Source organism: Ailuropoda melanoleuca, chromosome 14 (assembly GCF_002007445.2).
Source record: "Ailuropoda melanoleuca isolate Jingjing chromosome 14, ASM200744v2, whole genome shotgun sequence".
NCBI lineage: Eukaryota > Metazoa > Chordata > Mammalia > Carnivora > Ursidae > Ailuropoda > Ailuropoda melanoleuca.
The window spans coordinates 105,937,814-105,955,724 of NC_048231.1; the positions used below are offsets into that span (position 1 = coordinate 105,937,814).

Consider the following 17,911-nt stretch of genomic DNA (forward strand, 5'->3'; position numbering starts at 1 on the left):
GCCCTGTGTGTCGGTCTGTGCTCGGGCTGCTGTTACAGTGCCACAGGCCCGCAGTGTACCCAACAGACATTTGTTTCCCACGGCCAGAGGTTAGGGCGCCCGCGGGTTGGCTCGTTGTGAGGCCCAGACGGCTGCGTTTCTTCTGTGCTTGTGTCTGTGTCTGGATGTCCCCCCTTTGCAAGGACACCAGCCACTGGAGCAGGGCCCACCCAGGGACCTCGCGGTAACGTGACCCTGTGTCCAAACACGGCCACATTCTGAGGTCCTGGGGTTAGGACTCCAACCCATGAATTTTGGGGGGACGCAGTTCAGCCCAGAGTGCTCAGCTTCGCATCTGCATGAGGATGGCAGGATGCCTTTAACAATGGCCCCATTGTCGCCTCTTTGGAGGCTCTTTCTCAGCCGGGCGTCTGCGGGAACTCGGGTGTTCCTGGCTGGGCCACTGTGGGTGTGGACCAGATGAGTCTGACTCTATAATCGGGACGCACGCTGCTGTCTATGTCTTCAGAGTTTTCGCAGTAATTGCGTGGTCCCGGGGATCTGCCCCCATCTCAGAGCGCCCCGGTGGGGGTGGGGTGGGGGGAGCGGGCGCCTAACATTCCTGTGAGCTCAGTGAGCAAACAAAACCCTAGAGGCTCCCAGCTTCCCTCAGGAGGTTGGAAGCTAACCTTTCCCCCTGTTTTGGTTCCACATCGAAATGTGTTTCCTGGTCCCTGGTTCTGTTCCCCTGTGGTCCTGTCAGCTGGTGCCCCGGGGCAGCTGGGGCCAGGGTCAAAGGAGAGGTCAGGGCGTTGTACCCACAGGCGGGGGTGGCCCGACCAGACTTCCTGCCCCACTCCTGCCAGCGCCGCGGACGTCAGCAGGGTCTCCGCTGTGCAACCCCAGTGCCACGTCCTGAACATCTCTATCATCTGGGATACGGAGAATTTGTCACCAGTCTGCCCTTCCCGTCACTGCGTGCGCTTCTGGTTTCATCCTGCCAGGAAAACGTGCAGCGCTAGCCTTTCCCAAGGACTTTGGATGCTGCAGGATCTTTTCACTGTGGGGTCTTTTTTATCCATACAGCGTTTATGGTGACCCCTCTGTGCAGAGCGTTCTGAGAGGCCCACAGCAGTCAAAAATGATACTTTATTCTTATTGCAGTTGAAAAAATTATGTTGTTTGTGAAACTAACAATAGTATTTGATAGAACTTCATAGTTTTATAGTTTAAATTTCTTTTGGAGTTTAACAGAATGATACATCTGTTCTTAAAGCTTGGGAAATGCACAGAAATCACCGTGACAACTTAGAGTCCCCCCAAAAAACCCAGAATTTTAAGCTCTCTGTTTTAAGTCTCTTCAGAAAGGAGAGGGTTTCTGTGATGATGATGCCAGTGGTTACAGCCAGCTTCCCAGGTCAGCCTTGACCCCACTGCTGAGGCAGCTGGTGTTTGCGTGGGAGGCGGGAAGGCTGGGGAGGGCCGCGTGTGCAGAGGAGGGGGGGAGGCTGGGGAGGGCCATGTGTGCAGAGGAGGGAAGGCTGGGGAGGGCCCCATGTGCAGAGGGGGGTGGGCTGGGAAGGGCCGAGTGTGCAGGGGGTGGGGAGGATCACGTGTGCAGGCGGTGGGGAAGCCGCGTGTGCGGAGGCAGGGAGGCGGGGGAGGGCCGCGTGTGTACTGCTTGCCCTGCAAGGACGTGGTGTGAGAGGTCTGAGCTTTGAGCGGCTTCTCAGAGACTTAGATATCTTTACGTCGTGTGCAACTGCTTTCTGGTTTCTCAGAGTTCACAACTGACGCTTAGAAAAGGTGCTTTGCATTAAGTCCTGACGCGTTGCCTGGAAGACGAGCCCGAGGACTGCAGCTCCAGCGGTGGGCGGCGGGCAGGAGGCTGGGGAGCTTCTGTTCACCTCTCCGGGGCTTTTCCCAGGATGTGTGTGCAGGATGTGGGCCCTTGTCTCTCCTTCTGATGTGATGTTGTGAGTGTCTGTTATTAGCCAGGAAAAGGAGAAAGGAACTCAAGTCCTCCTGTGTCCCTGGAGGAGGTAAATAATGTGAACTCTGTGGCTCTGTGCTCAGATTTTAAAGTCAAACCACTGAGATCTGAAGCGTGGCTCGTTGCATAGACTAATCTGAGTGCAGGAGTTACTGTTATGAGTCTGCCCGTGCCTGGCCTCGTGCTGCTCGGGGCCGGGCTGTGCTCGGGTGTCCTGCGTCCCCGGGGGCCTTCATGTGGCCCCAGGACTGAGATTTCCCAAACTGTGAGGAGCCCTGGCTGGGAGGGAGCATCCAGTGACGCCCGGTGTCTGTGACCACAGACGAATCAGAGATTTCTGCTCATTTTCCTCCGAAGAAAGCATGTGTTAGGGGTCGTTCCCCCCCACCCCCCAGCGCCAAGTGTGCACTGCTGCGCGTCTGCCCTGGGGGTTAAGACCGAATCAGGAGACCGGCTGTCCTGGTTCCAGGCTAGACCTTCCATGCAAAGCAGTGGGACTGACTTGCCCATGTTTCTTGGGCTCTTGCTTGGAGCGTGTTTATAAATCATGACAGGTTTGCCTTTGTATAAATTGTTCTGAACCGTCTTCTGGGAGCTGGGGTTTGACTCACAGGATTAGGCTGGTTTTCAATAAAGAGAGCAACTTGCGTCAGATCTCCTTTCCGATTCGGATGGTCTGTCCTCTGCATGCCGCGGACACATGGGCTGCGGGGCAGGCTCATTTCTGCGCGAGGATGCTGCCCCGGGAGAGTGCGTGCATGGAGCCCTACGTGTCAGGATGTGATTGGCTCAGCACTGTGCAGACCTGGGCATCAGGGCGTCTCTGGGCCCCATTTGGCGGGGCGCTGACCCCTGCCAGTCCGGGGTGGGAGGAGGGGCTTCTAGTTTTATTGCGAGGAGCTGCTTCTCCTTTGGAACTCAGAATCACACGCGGAGCGAAGAGGCAGGGAATTGCGCACAGCATTTCCCGCGTGCTTGGTGCTGGTGGCGGTTTGGCGGTTGTGCGCCTTTACCCGACGATTGTTTCGTAGGTTTGTGGACATGGACAGTCCTGTTCTTTCTTTGGTGACCGGGCTGCTTGTAGGTTGAAGGGGGCTGTTGCCGGAATCTGATGATCTGTCCCTGGCACTGCGGTGACTCGGGGCGTGGCCGTGTGCAGGGGATCCTCACGCCACAGGGAAATGGCTGGTTTTCTCCTGGCGTCACTGTCCACAGTGACCGTGACTGTCTGTGGGGCAGGTTTGCTGTGAAGGGTGCCCTGCTCCCACCTGAGCCCAGAGCCCTCCAGGGCTGTCAAGGGGTCAGTACCAGGGCCTGAGAGCCTCGCATGTCCTTCCCCAGAGGCCTGGTCACGGGGCCAAAGAGCTCAGTGCTGCTGGAGGCAGAGTGGGTGCCTCGCGGGTGAGGAGCTCGAGGCCCTGGTTGGAATGGCAGGCCGGCACAGGCCCTGATCCACGCGGTCGCAGAGCCCAGCGTCCTCCAGCGAGCAGTCGGGGCTTTGCCACGGGTCCCCTGTTGGAACTAAGTGGATCGAGTGACCCTTGGTGTTCCCCGTAGGCTGTCCTGGTGCCACTCTGCAGGCAGAAGCCGCCTGGTTGGAGAATCCACTTTGCACCTTCTTCGTGCCCCGTTGCACGTGGACTTGGGTTCTGGATGCCTCGGTTTCCGTAAGCGGTTTGTGGCGGGTGTCTGCACAAAGGTGTTGGTGCTCTAGGCGCTCATGTGCATAGTGACCGACAGGCAGCGCTCGTGCCCGGGAGGACAGTCGGGGGCGTGTGGACATTGCCCCGGGGAGTGAGGGCTGGTGGCATGGTGCAGGGCCTGGCCGGGCTCTGTTTCCCACAGGCCCCGCCCCCGTGCCTGCAATGCTCCTCCCCCAGTGCCCCCACCCCTGCTGTGTCTACACAGAGACCCAGGGGCAGCACGCACAGAGGCGGAAGGAGGTATGAATGCAGAGTTACCTTCTCCCGGGTGAGGGTGGAGCCCCCGCCAGCCTGAGTGGTTCCCTCTTGGTTGTTTTCCCTCTGAGTCTGGATTTCTGGATAAAGCTCCCTCTTTCTGTCTCTCTGAGCCGCTCTGCCCAGTCGAACTGTAGGAACATCTGGCGTCTTTAGATCTGTCTGTGTGGTGAGGAGAGGTCTGCGCTTTTCTGGAGGGCAGAGGGCTGGCGGTGGGCTCTGTGCACATGCCCCCGCCCGTCTGAATGCGTGGTGGGGAGGCGGGTCTGGGCGGCAGGGCCTCGGAGGCTTGGAGGCGTGTCTTTGCAAGGAGGGGTGCAGAGCAAGGATACCATGGGGTTCCTGGGAGCTGGAGGAACGCCACTGCCTCCTTGGAGGTCTCCGTGCCCGGGAAGTGCGGCCCCTGAAAGCAAAGGATGCTGAGGGGATCACTGAATCGTCAGTTGAAAACAGTCCCTGTGCGGAGGCCTTGCTGTGCTTCCTCCTAAGTTCCCAGTTTGTGGCTGAGCTTGAGTTGTGCTCCTGATTAGACAGACACAGGCCTGGCCGGGCCTCAGGGAGCAGGGGGAGGATGGGCAGGGGGCCTCCCTGGGCTGCCCTGCTGCTGAGCCCGCACACGGGGCATGGGGGCAGGTCAGGGCCAAAGAGGCAGTGTGTCTGTGGACAGGACTCCTGGAAGGGGTCCTGGGGTCATGGACGGATCACCGGCCGGGGGGGCTGGGGTCTGGGACGGGGGGCAGACAGCTGTAGGGCCTCTCCCCGCTCACTCAGGACCCTGCAGAGGGCATCCTCCCTGGCCTCCTTGTGCCTTTCCTGCCTCCTCCTGGCTGCCGTCCTCCCTACCGCTGGCCCTGTCCGCAGGTCCTGCACAGTGTCACCTTTGGCAGTGGAGTGGAGGAGGCAGTCAGAGAGGCGACAGTCCTGAGGGCCTCAGAGTTTCCAGGGCCCTGGGAGTGAAGTCCTATACGAGGTCTGTTCCTCACTCTTGTCCCTGCAGACTCTTCACTGAAGGGAAAGCCGGCTCCTCCCTCAGGGGCGTTCTGTGGGAAGGTGGGAGGGAGGCCCCCAGAACGGATGGTGGGCCCTGTGGGGAGGACGCGCCCAGGGAGGGGCGCCTGCTCACAGTCATGGGAACGGCTGGTGGATCCCTGGCCAAGGATTTGTCCTGGGTGGGCCCACCTGTGCCCTCCAGACGGGACTCGGAGCCGGGCTCCAGGAAGGTCGACCTCTCACGTGTGGGAAGAGCTTTCTCAGCCCAGAGCTGGGGTTGGAGGCGGGTGGGCCTGTGCCGCGCTCCTGTGTGGTCCTGGCGCACCCCTGCCCTGCAGCCTCTGTGCCCAGAGTCCCTGTCTAAGGGCCTGAGAACCCTGCGATAACCCCTTTTCAAAAAGAGGGAAACAAAACAAAGAACGGAGCGGCAGGGAGGCCTTTGGCCGCCGACCCTGAGAAAATGTGTGGAGTTTCTTCGCTAATATCGCTTTCCTTCAGTTTTGATTGTCCTTCCGTTGGGCGGGCCTGAGTCCTGCCAAGTTCAGAGTTCACAGCCTCGGCTACTTTAGGAAAAAGGACTCATGAAAGCCTTTACCGCTTTCTTCTGAGCGATAAGTCTGTATGGGCTTGAAGGCCTGGAAACTTCAGAAGTGAAGGGATTTTACCCAAACCACTGAAGCAAAGGACACGCCTCAGCTCTGGGCGTCTGCCACGGCAGGAAAGCTTCGCGCAATGGGTGATCCCCAGACTCTTGGAATCAGCTCACTGGGTGCTGTGGCTTGTGTGGAAAATCTGTGGACGTGGCATCCCAGGGAATCCCAGGAGGGCCCTCAGACACTGCAGCTCAAGGCACTTTCCAGATTGGGCGCCTCACCGGGCTGGTGAGGAGCGAGAGAGAGAAAGCGGAGCCTTGGAAAGTTGACTGTGTTTTCAGTTCCCCAAGTAACATTCTCTGCTGTAGACGTTTAAACTGTAAGTAAATGACAAGAAGAGCAAGCCACGGCAGTGCCCCCCCCAGCCCAGACGACCACAGCGGCCACGGTAGCGTTCCTCGCCTCGCCCTTGAGAACTGTGCTCTGCCTCCTACTACAGAAAGCCATAGGCGACTCTCAGAACAGGGGCCCCTGACTCGCAGGCACTCGTCCACCGCCGACCCCGAAGGCCGTCCCACAGCACAGCCCAGGTGGCACGTCATCATACCTACGTATGCAGTGCGTGTCTTTGAAACTGGGGACTTGTTCTTAGAATCCTGGGACTGTTAGTTATCAGCCCCCCCCTCAGCTGGACTTCTGCAGTTGCCCCCATGGTGTCGTTTGGCATGCTCTTCTGTCCTGGGTATTCCCTGTTTTGATTTGCTTTGTTTTCTCAGATTGGTGCTGAATTGGTTTGCCAGATTTTTGGCCTTGGGTTTTGGCAAAATGGCACGTGTGCCTCCCTTGGGAGGCAGACGTCTGGGGTCCCTCTCGGGTGTCAGTGGTCACTGTTGAGAAGGTTTGAATCTTGAGTCCTGCCTTGGCCCTGTTAGCCACAGGTCTCCCAGAGTGCTGGCTGGAGTGGCCGCTGCTCTGTGGGACTGAGATGAGGTCTGAGGTGTTTTGTGAGCCCTGGGGCAGGGTCTGCCACCGTTGTCATTAAGGTCATGTTGGTTTTGAGCTCCGGTGCCAGCGGTCGCCCGGGCTTCAGCATTTCTCCAAGTGCTCGGTCCCCCGCACAGAAATGCTGGAGGGAATCTCAGACACCACGTGGAGTCTGGCTTTGTCCGCGAGGTGGTCGGGGCAGCAGGGACCACTGGGCGCCTGTTAGGGGTCAGCATTGATGTGACATGAGATGGGTATTTTGTGCAGAATGCAGGTGTGTGACGAAGGCTGCAGCCCTCTAGGTGAGGCGCAAGCTGGCGGTCAGCAGTGGCAGACGGGAAGGGCCTCGAGGGGGATGTGGGACAGCCACTCTGGGTGCAGCAACCGTGGCCAGGCCCACGGGGGCAGAACTCACCTTGTTCTCTGACTTCGGATCACAGCATGTAGGTGTCAAGATGCCGTGAACTAAGCATTTAAAAAAATCCTTTGCACTTTTCCTACGTGGAGGGAACACAGAGGTTCAGTAAAAGTTGAAAGGCTTTTCTCGTGGGAAATGGGCGGTGGCAGCGGCTCCGAGAGCAGGGTGATTCAGACTGGGAGTGCGGGGCCTCGCCCACGCACGGAAGAGGCGCTGGGGAGACTGTGACCCGCTTCCCTTGTGCTGTCACACGAGGTGCCCCAGTGCACAGGGCAGTGTCAGCTGGGGCCTGGCACACGGCAGAGTGGGAGCCGGACCTGTCTCCCACTTGCAGGGCATCAGAACTCCCAGCGGAAGGGGAGGCGAGCGGCTGGCGCGGGAGCTTCCCTACCCCCAGGTGGGGAAGTGATGCCGTTGTTCTGGGGTGTAGACAGCAAGCACTCAGCACTGACTCAGAGGGCTGGGAGGTATGGGGCCCACGTGTGACCCTAGCTCACTGGCCTCCTCTGGGGTGATGACAGTAGTAACGGGTACAGGATTTGAACTTTTGTTTCCCAAGCACAAGGATGAGGATTTTTAAAATTAATTAATTTACTTATTCTGTTATTTTTTGAGGGGGAAGGGGAAAACGCAGAGGGAAGAGAGAGAGAGAATCTCAAGGACACTCCATGCTGAGTGCGGAGCCCGACTTGGGGCTCGTTCTCATGACTCTGAGATTTCTTGAGCCACCCAGGTGACGCAGGACCGAGCTTTTTAAAAACTTTTTGTTTCGCAAGAATTCCAAATTCACGGAAAGTTGCAGAGAGATCTCCTTCAGCTGCCATCCCCGGCCCTATGAGCCACTGTCAGCACCTGGACCTTGGCGGGCTCTCGGGGAGAACTAGGTATCGGGGTGCTTGGAGTCTCTGCGTAACACCTTGTTAACCGTCCACACTGCTGAGCAAGGTCGCATCAGCTGCATCGCCACGTTACAAGCAAGAAAACCCGCCAGAGTTCAAGAGAACCATGTAATTTGCTGGGGGCCGCTCAGGCTCTTGCCTGGGATAGATGCTTCTAGAAGAAAAGGCCAGGAGGGATTCATGCACCTTTGTGGCTGCAGACCTCCCAGAGCCCCCTGTGCCAGGTCAGGTGGCTGGACCTGGACCCGTTGTCGTTGGGGACGAAATGTGTCGGCTCCTCAGATTACAAGCAGCTTTGGCTGCTCTGTGTCCCTTCACGGGAGTGTTGTCCTGTGTCGTGTTTCATGAATGTGTCCTTCACGTGGAGTTTACAAGACCACATCCCACCGCTCGTGAAATCATTACATTTAAAACGCGCACGCTGAACAGGCCGGGAGGGGTGAATACCTTGGCCGTAGTAGACGACAGTGAGGACGCCGGCGGTCAGCGGGGGCGGAGCAGGCTCTCTGGGGGCTGGGGGCTGGGCCTGGAGGCCGGGGGTCCGCGTTCTCTTTGGTAAAAGAGATGGATGTGGGGCGCTCCGGGGATTTTCACAGGTGATTTTCAAGTATTACTAATACTTAATGGATTGTTTTGCACTCGGTGTTAGTGTCCCTGAAGATGTGGCGTCAGCGAGGTCTTTGGTGGGAAGCGTTGGCAAAGATCAGTGCCCATCAGACCCGTGCCCGCGAGGTCACCGGGGCCCCCGAGTGTCTCCAGGCGCCGTGTGGGGATGTGTTGGGTGCCTCAAGTGTGCACACACTTGGACGGAGGTTGTGAATCTGGGCTAAGGAAATGAGCAGGAAGGCGGCCCGGACCTCACACCGTGACCTTCACCTGTCTGGAGCGGATAGTGGCCACAGATGGGAATAAGCCCCAAGCCCAACCGTGGGGCACAAAGCAATGGCGACAAAGCAGGGTGCTGTGATCCAACCATTTTTTAACAATATGCTAAAATGCCAAAAACATCTTCAATTTAAAAAAAAGCCAGGGTATGCAATTACGTATTTCATTTCGCTACAGCATACTCCTTTTCTGTGAGAACGCTCACAGATGCACGCCCGGCTGTGGACAGGACTTCTTCAGATGATCTTGTGTGTGCACAAGCACGTGCACATGGATGGCCGCAGACGGTCATGTGTCCGCGGCCCATGTCCTCCTGATGGCACTCAGAGTGTGAATCACACCGACTCGCAGCTGGGTGTAGGCTCAGCAGGAAACCCAGGAGCTGGGGCTGAGGCCAGGCAGCAGCAATGGCGGTGGCGCTCCTCAGGGGTCATGGGGCCCGCGGGCCAGGGCTCTGGGGCCTCAGCATCTCTCCGGGCTCGGGCCTCGTCTCTGAGCCGGGGACAGTTGGCCACTGTGCTGGAGCCACCAAACGCAGGCTGAAGAATTTCAGCCAAGACAGTCGTTTTGATTGTGGGTTGTGGCGCTGTGGGGCCCGTGCCAACTCCAGGCCACGCACACACTGCGCGCCAAAATCGTGGTATTGCCGTGGGTTTCTTCCTCTGTAACATCCAAGTGCATGTATCCTCTGCCCGAACTGTCTCCGGCTCCCCATCCTTCCACCCCCTTCTGTTCTCTCTCTCTCGTTTTACTTTTCTGGGAGGCGGGGGGACCGAAGCTTCTGTGTCTTTTTCTGTTCACGGTGTTACATGATCTTTACAGAGATCGACAGTGTGTGCGAGATCACACAGAACAGGGCCCGTGCCTGGGGTGCTCTGAGCGGCCGCGCTGTCAGGCGTCCCCACGCCCGGTTTCTGTCTGCCTGAGGGGAGTGACCCGTGGTGCCGTCACCCTCTCCTGAGGAGCGCTCCCGAAGGGCCTTTTCCTTCTGCCTGGCAGTGTCCCCGGAAGCCGGGCAAGTGGCTGATACCTCATCTGGGAGATGCCTGTGACCGCCCGTGGTGTTTCCTTTGTCAGGAAGTGTCGTTTGCTCCGTAAGTCGCTTAGAAGCGATGCTGGCATTTCACGCGGACTTTGGCCCATCGTGGGCAGACGTGGTTTCCCCCCGTGCACGTGTCTTTGTCCCAGTCTTAATTGGTCATGTCACTGGATCAGTTTCTCTAGAGACCCCTGAGGTTTGTCTACACAGTGAGAGACATGCCGGCGGGACCCTGGGCCTCAGGTTTTATCTCGTCGAAACCAGACTCAAAATGTGCACAGTGGGCAGGAATGCCCAGCGTAGACAGAGGCTGTAGAGCCCTCGGACACCGGCTCTGGGCACAGAGAGGCAGCCGCTGGGCCAGACCCTGGTCCTGCGGGGACGTCACGGCCAGTACCTGTGGCCTGTAGCTTCTTATGGCCGACCTTTATCCCTCTGAAGGGTGAGACCCAGAGGCGTACTCCGTAGGGAGAGCGGGACCTGGATTCAAGTGGCAGATGGCCTCCTTTTGCAACATCTCACTTTCATCGTCTGTAAAATTGGGCTGTTACAGCAAACTGCCGTGCCGTGACAGGGCGACGTGGTTCCTGTGGGCTCTTTGCACGGGATCTGGCCCCTGCCACGCACCTTCCTTACCCTCGTCTGTGCCAAAATGGTAAACCAGTTCACACAAGTGACATCATGCAGCGTCCATGGTTTACCCATGTCCTGTGGTCTTGACTAGAAGCTTGTTGTGTGTCGTGTACGGATGGCGGGACTGAGGGGCTGTGCTGGGGTTGCTGTGAACGCACCGTGCAGAAGGGGCCAGCTGCGCCCCGACTGTGAAGTCCTGCACATGGCCGGTCAGTGGGGCGGGCGCAGGCGTGCTCCCGGTTCTCAGGTCAGGCTCTCACCTCGATGATTTTGGGAAGACCTTCAGTTAGTTCTGGAACCTGTTTTATGAGGGAGGTTAAGTAGTTAATGTCGGCCTCTCATGAAGGAAGGAAAGTATTTTAAGGTCATGCGTGGAAGATGTTTCCCTCTTGCTCCGGAACCTTGTCCTGAAGGCCTGACAGGCTGTGGCCGATGGTCACAGTCACATTGGGTTTTCTTGTCCTCACTGACGGGACGTCAGCCGTAAGATGCTAAGTGGTGCGGTGCTCACACTGGCACTGGCGTGGTGAGTGGGTGCCATGGTCGCTGAGGAGGCGCTTGGTGTCTGCGTGTAACTCCCTGTGTGTTCCCTTTCAGCCCGTCCCTCCCCGCCCTGGACTGGCAGCTGCCGTCGCGCTCGGGACCCTACGAGCTGAGGATCGAGGTGCAGCCCAAGCCCCACCACAGAGCCCACTATGAGACGGAGGGGAGCCGGGGGGCTGTGAAGGCGTCAGCCGGAGGACACCCCAGCGTGCAGGTACTGGGGTCTGTCCCCTCGGGGACGCGCCCATGCGCAGAGGCGGAGCCTGGGGCTCGTTCGGCTGTGGCAACGGCTGGCTCTACTCCTCCTGTTTTCTCTTAAACTGTTCTCCACGAAGCGCTTGTACTCAGCAGCGTGGGCACAGACGGGAGTGTTTCTCCTCGATGTGTGTGCTGGCCGGGACGTGGGGGGGGTGTCGCCGTGGCTCTTCCTTCCGCAGCTCAAAGTCAGTCGCCATCACTGACCCAAAGCCTTTGTGTGAAAATGGGAATCCTCCAGCGAGTCCCAAAGACCACGGAGAGTGGTCCGCACACCAGGCCGTGGTCGGGAGGCCCGTGCCCCTCGGTGGGGCCGCGGCCTGTGACTCGTGTGTGTGGCTGAGGCCTTCAGGCTGCTTGTCCAGACAGACGCCATTTGTTCCCTCGTATTCCCAGGCAGACACGTTTGATTCGGGCAGCGTGGGAAAGCTGGGAGGCCCTGAGGGTTGGCCTCACGTTCCTGGTGGTGCCGGCAGGCAGTGTGAGTGGTGGGCCGTCTTCTGTGCCTCTTAGGAGATGTGACCCTGGGTGTTACTCCTTTTTAAAGGTGTCTCGGAATAGCAAATTTAAAAGAAAATAAATATAATCCTGACGTGAAGACTTTCTGTTTTTGAGGAGATAAGTGTTGTCAGAACCACGGAGAGCAGCCCGCATGGCCTGGCAGTGCCTGCTTGCCAGAGCCTCACGCCTGCCTCCTCCCCTCCTCTGCTCGGCCTTGGGTGGCCATCAGCCGGTATCGCCTAACAGCGAATCAGGAAGAGCCAGTGAAAGGTCCCCTTGGCCAACGTTTAGGGGAATTCCGTTTACGTGACGCTGCCTCGATTTGGATATTTTCAGTGGTTGATTAAAGACTTCCTTCTTTCTAAAAGGCACAGGTTTTCAAGGTGTGGTCCCTGTTCTGGGAGTCGCTGGCCCACACAGACCACGGAGCCGGGAGCTCCTGAGTGGGCCCAACGTCTGGTGCCATCGGCTTCCCAACATGGGGTCTGTCCCTTTCTGTGCTTTGGGGTTCCTCAAGCAGGACACAGGAATAGAGGACCTGCTATGAGGCGCAAGGACGTCAGGGAAGAGACCTCACCTGCAGTCGGGGCTGGGCTGGGGTCTCCTGCCCACGTGTCGGGGGTGACTCTGGGTGCTGGTCTCTTACCCCAAACAGTGGGAGGGGAATAGGTTCACTTGACTTTCGAGTTGGAGCATTTGTCATGGGTGCTCTAGGGGCACCTCGGTAACCACAACGCAGGGATCATATGCACAAACCCAAAGGCGCCATCCTTCACCCCAGGGAGGGTGTGTGGGCATGGAGGTTGCCTGCTGTGTGGACATCAGTGGACTTTTGTCAAACATTGCCCGACAAGCTTTGAGCCTCCTGCCCAGCCCATTGGTGGGACTCTGGGGCAGCCGCATGCCGACGGGTTTGCTCTCCTGCCCAGAGCTCGAGGCGGTGGGCAGGACAAGTTCCTCCCCCCATGGGCCCCAACCCATCATCAGGGGAATGAGGCCAGTCAGAAGGGTGCTCAGCAGGGCACCGGCGTTTTTATTTTATGCCATTTAGATAAACAGAAATCCTGCCAGGGCAGGAGCTCCGGCGAGAAAGGCCCTCTGCCCAGGTGACAATCAGCAGCGTGGCATTGGTGGGAACGTGCGGGGTGGTGTTTGTGGCCGTGCGCTTGATGCCAATTAGTACCTACTTGCTTGGCTGCGTGGCTTGTCAGCACACGGCAGCCAGCTGGACGCTTTCAGCTCCCGCCTTCCCGGTGGGTAAAGGTCAAACAATGCCTGCATTAGCCGGGCTCTGTAACTACAGATACTTAACTCTCTTTCCCGCTGCTGCCGCACGGAACACAAGTACGCTATTGCAGACGGGAAGGGTGTTTCAAAGCCGAGGAAATAAAGCTGCTCCAGGAGCAGAGAGGATCGGACCCCAGAGGAGTAATGGCAATGGCCCCATTTCTTGAAATTAGAGCAGCAAGGGGCGGGGGTCCTGCACTGGGGGAGCGGCCTGCAAACATTAACACCTTTTGTGTTGAAATGCAAAGCACAGGACTCCGCCTCTGCTCGTTCTCGGCTCCTGCAATCGAGGGCTCCCAGGGGATGAGGGAAGGTGGCCTTTACGCCCTGGATCTCAGGGTGTTGGCGCCTGCCTTTGCCGCTCCCCCCTCACTGGACCCCCCCCCCCGGGCCTCAGGGTGGTGTTTGGAGAAATTAACAAAACTTGAAATAATATTTAAAATACCTTGCAGATTATTTCGCATTAAGTGAAGGCAAATGGAAGAGGCTCGTTGTGGGTTTAAACGGGATGAACGCCCCCCCCCCCACCTTACAAGTGAAATGTAGAAAGTAAATGGTGCTCAATGGAACATGTCAGGTCCCGTCAGCACTTCTCAGGGTGAGAAATTAGTAATTTAGTGTATTCTGACGGATCTGCAGCAGAGTGAATTTATGTCTGTGCAAGTGTGAGGTAAGCAGTTACAAAGGGGGTTTTGGGGGGTTTGTTTTCTTTTTCAGTTGGTGGACCACAAATGGTATAAAAATAGAAATTGTGCACAATTATAAAACAAATGAAAATAGAAAAGTCTCTCAGTTGCTGCGAAAGCACACTAACCACAAGGTTTTATTTTGTGCTGAGTTATTTTAGCGTAGCCTCTGACGCGGGGCTCCAGCACCATGCCCGCTCCTCCCTCTGCAGAAGCCTGGCCACGCTGCAGGCAGTTCCTGGGGGAGCCATGCACCCCACGAGCGTGCTGTGGCCGGTGGGTCCACGGGAAGTGGGCTCTGGTCTGGGATAGACTGTTACCGCTCAGACGAAAGCTGTCACGTGCGCCGGGGAGCCCGATAAAAACACGCTGTCCCCACTCTTGCCGCCATTTCCCAGACTTTCAGTTCTAAGTGTGTCCATCAAATCGAAGTCATTTTCTGCAGAATGGAAGTGCCCCAGCCGGGCCCCAGGAGGAGGACCTGCTCCTTTTCTGGAGCATCAGTGACCTCAGGAAGGAGCTGCCCGGCACGCCAGACTGAAGGGCCGGAAGAGCCTTCCGAGTTCTCGTGGTCTCGCCCTCGTTTCCGTGTGCTGCCTGCCCAGCGTTGCTCAGCGATCTGGTGGTGGAGTGGGCCTATAGGACCCCAGCCCGTGTTCTGTTTCTCCTGAGCTCCCGCGTTCATACCTACAGTTGTGAAGGACGACAGCAGCCAGCACTCCGGGGCCCTCCCAGGCGGCCCACCTTCTACCCCGGTTGTTGTCCCAAGCCTGGGAGGTCAGTCTGCAACCGTCAGGGGGGCTGGCACCTCCGTGTGCACAGGAGCAAGGTCTCCCAGGTTCTCGGAGGCCTGGTCCCTGGGTCCTGGGTGAGGAGGGAGGTGACTGTCTGCCTTTGGTCTGGGGAGGGCCTGCCTTGGGGTTCGCCTTTCCTGGGGGTGCGGGAAGGCCGGTTGTCCTCCAGCGTTGCATCTGATAAACCAGAGCCTTGTGCCCGAGGGGCCCCTCACGGGGGCTGCTGGTTTGCCAAAGTCCCACACTCTGTTAGTCCTGGCTTCCCGGTCTGTTTCTCCACGTCCCCCGGAGCCCACCCTCACTGCCCTCCGTGTAGTGCCTGGCACTCCATCCACAGAGCAGGGTCCCCTGTTCCCACCTGCCCTGCAAGGGCCCAAGGAGCGACCCCGGGGACGTCGCTAATCTCAGACCCAGGGCTCAAAGAATGAAGCTCTGTTTACCGAGTTACCAAAATAACTGCTCGATAGCATCTAGCCCACCACACAGGAGGCTGGGTCCACGTGAATAATTAATAGGTCTCTGAAACAGGAAACCCAGGGAAAGTCTCGTCAAGTTGGAAACACCGTTTCAGGTCTGTAATTTGTGCTGTCAGTTCGGCTCCCAGTCAGTGTCGAGGGGCCGTCGAAAACCCCTTCTGGAGATGAAGGAGTTGGCTCCGGCACCTCTGAGGGACATGTCAACGACCCTGGCGTCTGCAGTGGGGGTCCTGGCCTCGGGCGCAGGCAGCGGGGGTCCCCGCCTCGGGCGCAGGTAGGGTGTCTCCCTAGGGCTGGCTTCTAGGCCTACCTGGGCCCCCACAGAGCATGGCGAGAACTCGCTGCCACGTAAGGCCTCTGAGGGCGGAAACTCAGGATGGACACAGCAGGGAAGCTGGCAGAGACTCGCTGCTGCCATGATGACTCATCATTTTGCGCAGCATCCCCCCGCCAGCCCCCGGCACCGACGGCGCTGCAGAGCTGTCGTGTGAACAACAGTTCTGGGTGTTCAGACGTGTGTATCTGCGCTCACAGCACGTTCTCTTTCACCCAGAGGCCCGTCCTGTTTCTTATGTGAGTCGTACTGGGCGTCACCTTCTACTCAGGACAGGACTGTTAACCCGGAAAGCCAGGATTTTCACAAAAGGCAGACAGATGGACATTCCCAGCGTCAGTTCTTACCTGAAGGCAGACTTGGGTCGGGCCAGCGGGACGCGACCGTCAGGATCCACAGAGCAGCAGCCCAAGCCCCGCGCACGGAGCCGAGACGCCACATGGCGGGAAGGACAGTGTGGGTCTGACCCCAACCCAACCGCGGCCGGCCCGCGGCCCAGTGTGGCCAACATGCACAGGGCGTGGATTCATGTGTCACGGGGCTGGCCTTCCCTTGCAGCCGTGTCCAGGCAGGGGGTCTGCCGAGCACACACGCTGTAGGCGCCACCTCGTTCTCCGTACCCACCATCTGCCGGGCACGTGGGGGCCGTCTGGCCAAATGCCTGTCTCGCAGCGCCCCTGACACGGGCAGGTCTCAACCGGTGCACCTGCCCAGCACCCCCTGAAATGTGTCGTCGGCTTTTATGACCAGCGAGGGCTTGACCCCTTACAGCAAAGCCAGAGAGGCTCCCCAGAGCCATTGAGACAGACGCTCCACGGTGCGCGCCATCGTGAGCACGTGGCGTTGGGTTGGCCAGACGTTGTCATCCTGAGGGAATCCGTGGCACTGTGCTGCCGTCTCTGGACACGTGGCAGAGACACCTGAGCTCAGGCAGGTCCCTAACAGCGATTTTTAAACAGCTGTGTGCGTTCTGCTGTTCAGCAAAGCTGGTAGAAGCATGGTTTCGGTTTTCCTTACGCCCAGACGCTCCTTGGGAATAAAGTCCATGAGTTGTGTAGCAGTGGAAGCTGCCCGAAATCCTCCAGCTCAGGACTTCGGCTCCCTTGTTTCAGGCTGCAGAGATTCTAGAATTAAGTCGCCCCGGGCCCAGAACCTGTGCTGGTCGCCCGTCACTGTGCCCAGTCTTCTGGTTATCGCAGGCAGCTTCCTGAAACGTCCTTTGAGGGACCGTTTTCCACTTTGAGACAGGTGTCTGTGTGCTCACTGCAGCTGAGCTTCCAAAATATCAGGTCCCGGTGCAGGCGGGATGGGGTTGTCAGGGACACAGTGGTGAAAAGTAACCGTCTTTAATGTCAAAATAGGGAAATCCACACCCCAGCTCTCCCTCCCCACAGGGGCTGAGCCACAGGTGCCTGGTGCCTGCAGGGCTGGATCTAGTGGGAAATCTCTGCTCCGTGTGCCCCGAGGTTGGGCCCCCTTCCTGCTGGCCGACCCGGCATGTGGTGCCCAGAAGAGCCTGGTCTTTGGCCTGTGAGCCGAGCTCTCCCCCTGAGGAGGAAATGCTGGGTGTTGTCTCCGTGGGGTCCCCTGAGCGCAGGCCGGCGTGGGGAGAGGTGCAGCCCCTACACAGCCTTCCCTTGCAGACAGGCAGACAGTGGAGTCCGGAGCAGCAGGCGGGCAGCTCTGTGCGTCCTGGCTCCTGCACGCGGGTCCCGGGAGCCGGGATGGGCAGGGGGCAGTGAGCACCCGTGCAGATGTTCGGTCTTTCCTCCTTTGTCCTGCTGTGCCTTCTAAAGGCTGTCCTGTGTTTGAGGGAGAAGTCTCTGGACTGAAGGATGCTTCCTTCCTGAGCGGCTGTTACGTAACTGTCCCTGACCGTTGGCCGCCTGCTCTGGGCCGGTGGGCGCGGTCTGGCCGAGCTGGGCTCCCCCCAGGCCCCCGTCCTCATCCAGGAGAACACTGGGCTCTTGTCTGTGACAGAGCACTCTGCTCTATGTCAGCACAGATGCCGCTAGCCCCGACCGTGGGCCGAAATGCGCCGAGGCGGGAAGCACAATTGCGCCTTGACCGGCCACGTGGGTGGCCATCCCCTCCGTAGCACTGGGTGCCAGGGGGGTGCTGGCCAGGCTGTGGGCCAATGTCCCATCTTGTTGCCTGCATGCCACCGCTGTCGGTCTTTGTGCTGGGGCCCTGCCCCTGCTGCCCCTTGGGTCACTGATGGCAAACACGAAGGCCAAGCATGGCTTCTGGAAGGTTCACCTCCAGCCATCTCTCTGTCCACACCTCCTCCTCCCCCTCCTCGTACCGTATTAACAGTTTAACTGACTGGGTGTTGCCCTGCTAGGATTCACAGGGGCTGCCCTGAGGAAGAAGGAGATCAGGGAGCACGGCCTCAGTGGCCTCTGACCGACCCCGAGTGTGGGTCTCTGGGCGGAGGGAGGTCAGTGGAGGTGATGGACACAAACTTTGTCCAACCAGGGCTGCGTGGCGGGCGTGCCCCCCTGCCAGCCCACATACTGTGGACGTGCGTGTGGCGAGCAGGCAGGAGGCATTGGGCGAGTGACCTCTGTAGGGGTACCACCCTGTGGGAGTGGGCATTCCTGTGTGTCTGGGTCTCCAGAGGGCAGGTCTGCGAACTTCTGGGAGCCCCTGGACGTCTCCCCC

The 17,911-nt window shown here is 58.6% G+C and overlaps 1 protein-coding gene across 3 annotated transcripts in view; it reads left to right on the top strand.

The window, feature by feature from the left end:
• The window catches only part of NFATC1 (nuclear factor of activated T cells 1), a 106,943-nt gene that overhangs the window by 16,942 nt on the left and 72,090 nt on the right, over positions 1-17,911 (top strand). For all 3 annotated transcript variants that reach the window (XM_034643045.1, XM_034643046.1, XM_011226398.3), the window contains exon 3: positions 10,969-11,128. In XM_034643045.1, the coding sequence (XP_034498936.1) occupies positions 10,969-11,128 (160 nt within the window). The remainder of the gene's footprint in view (positions 1-10,968; positions 11,129-17,911) is intronic.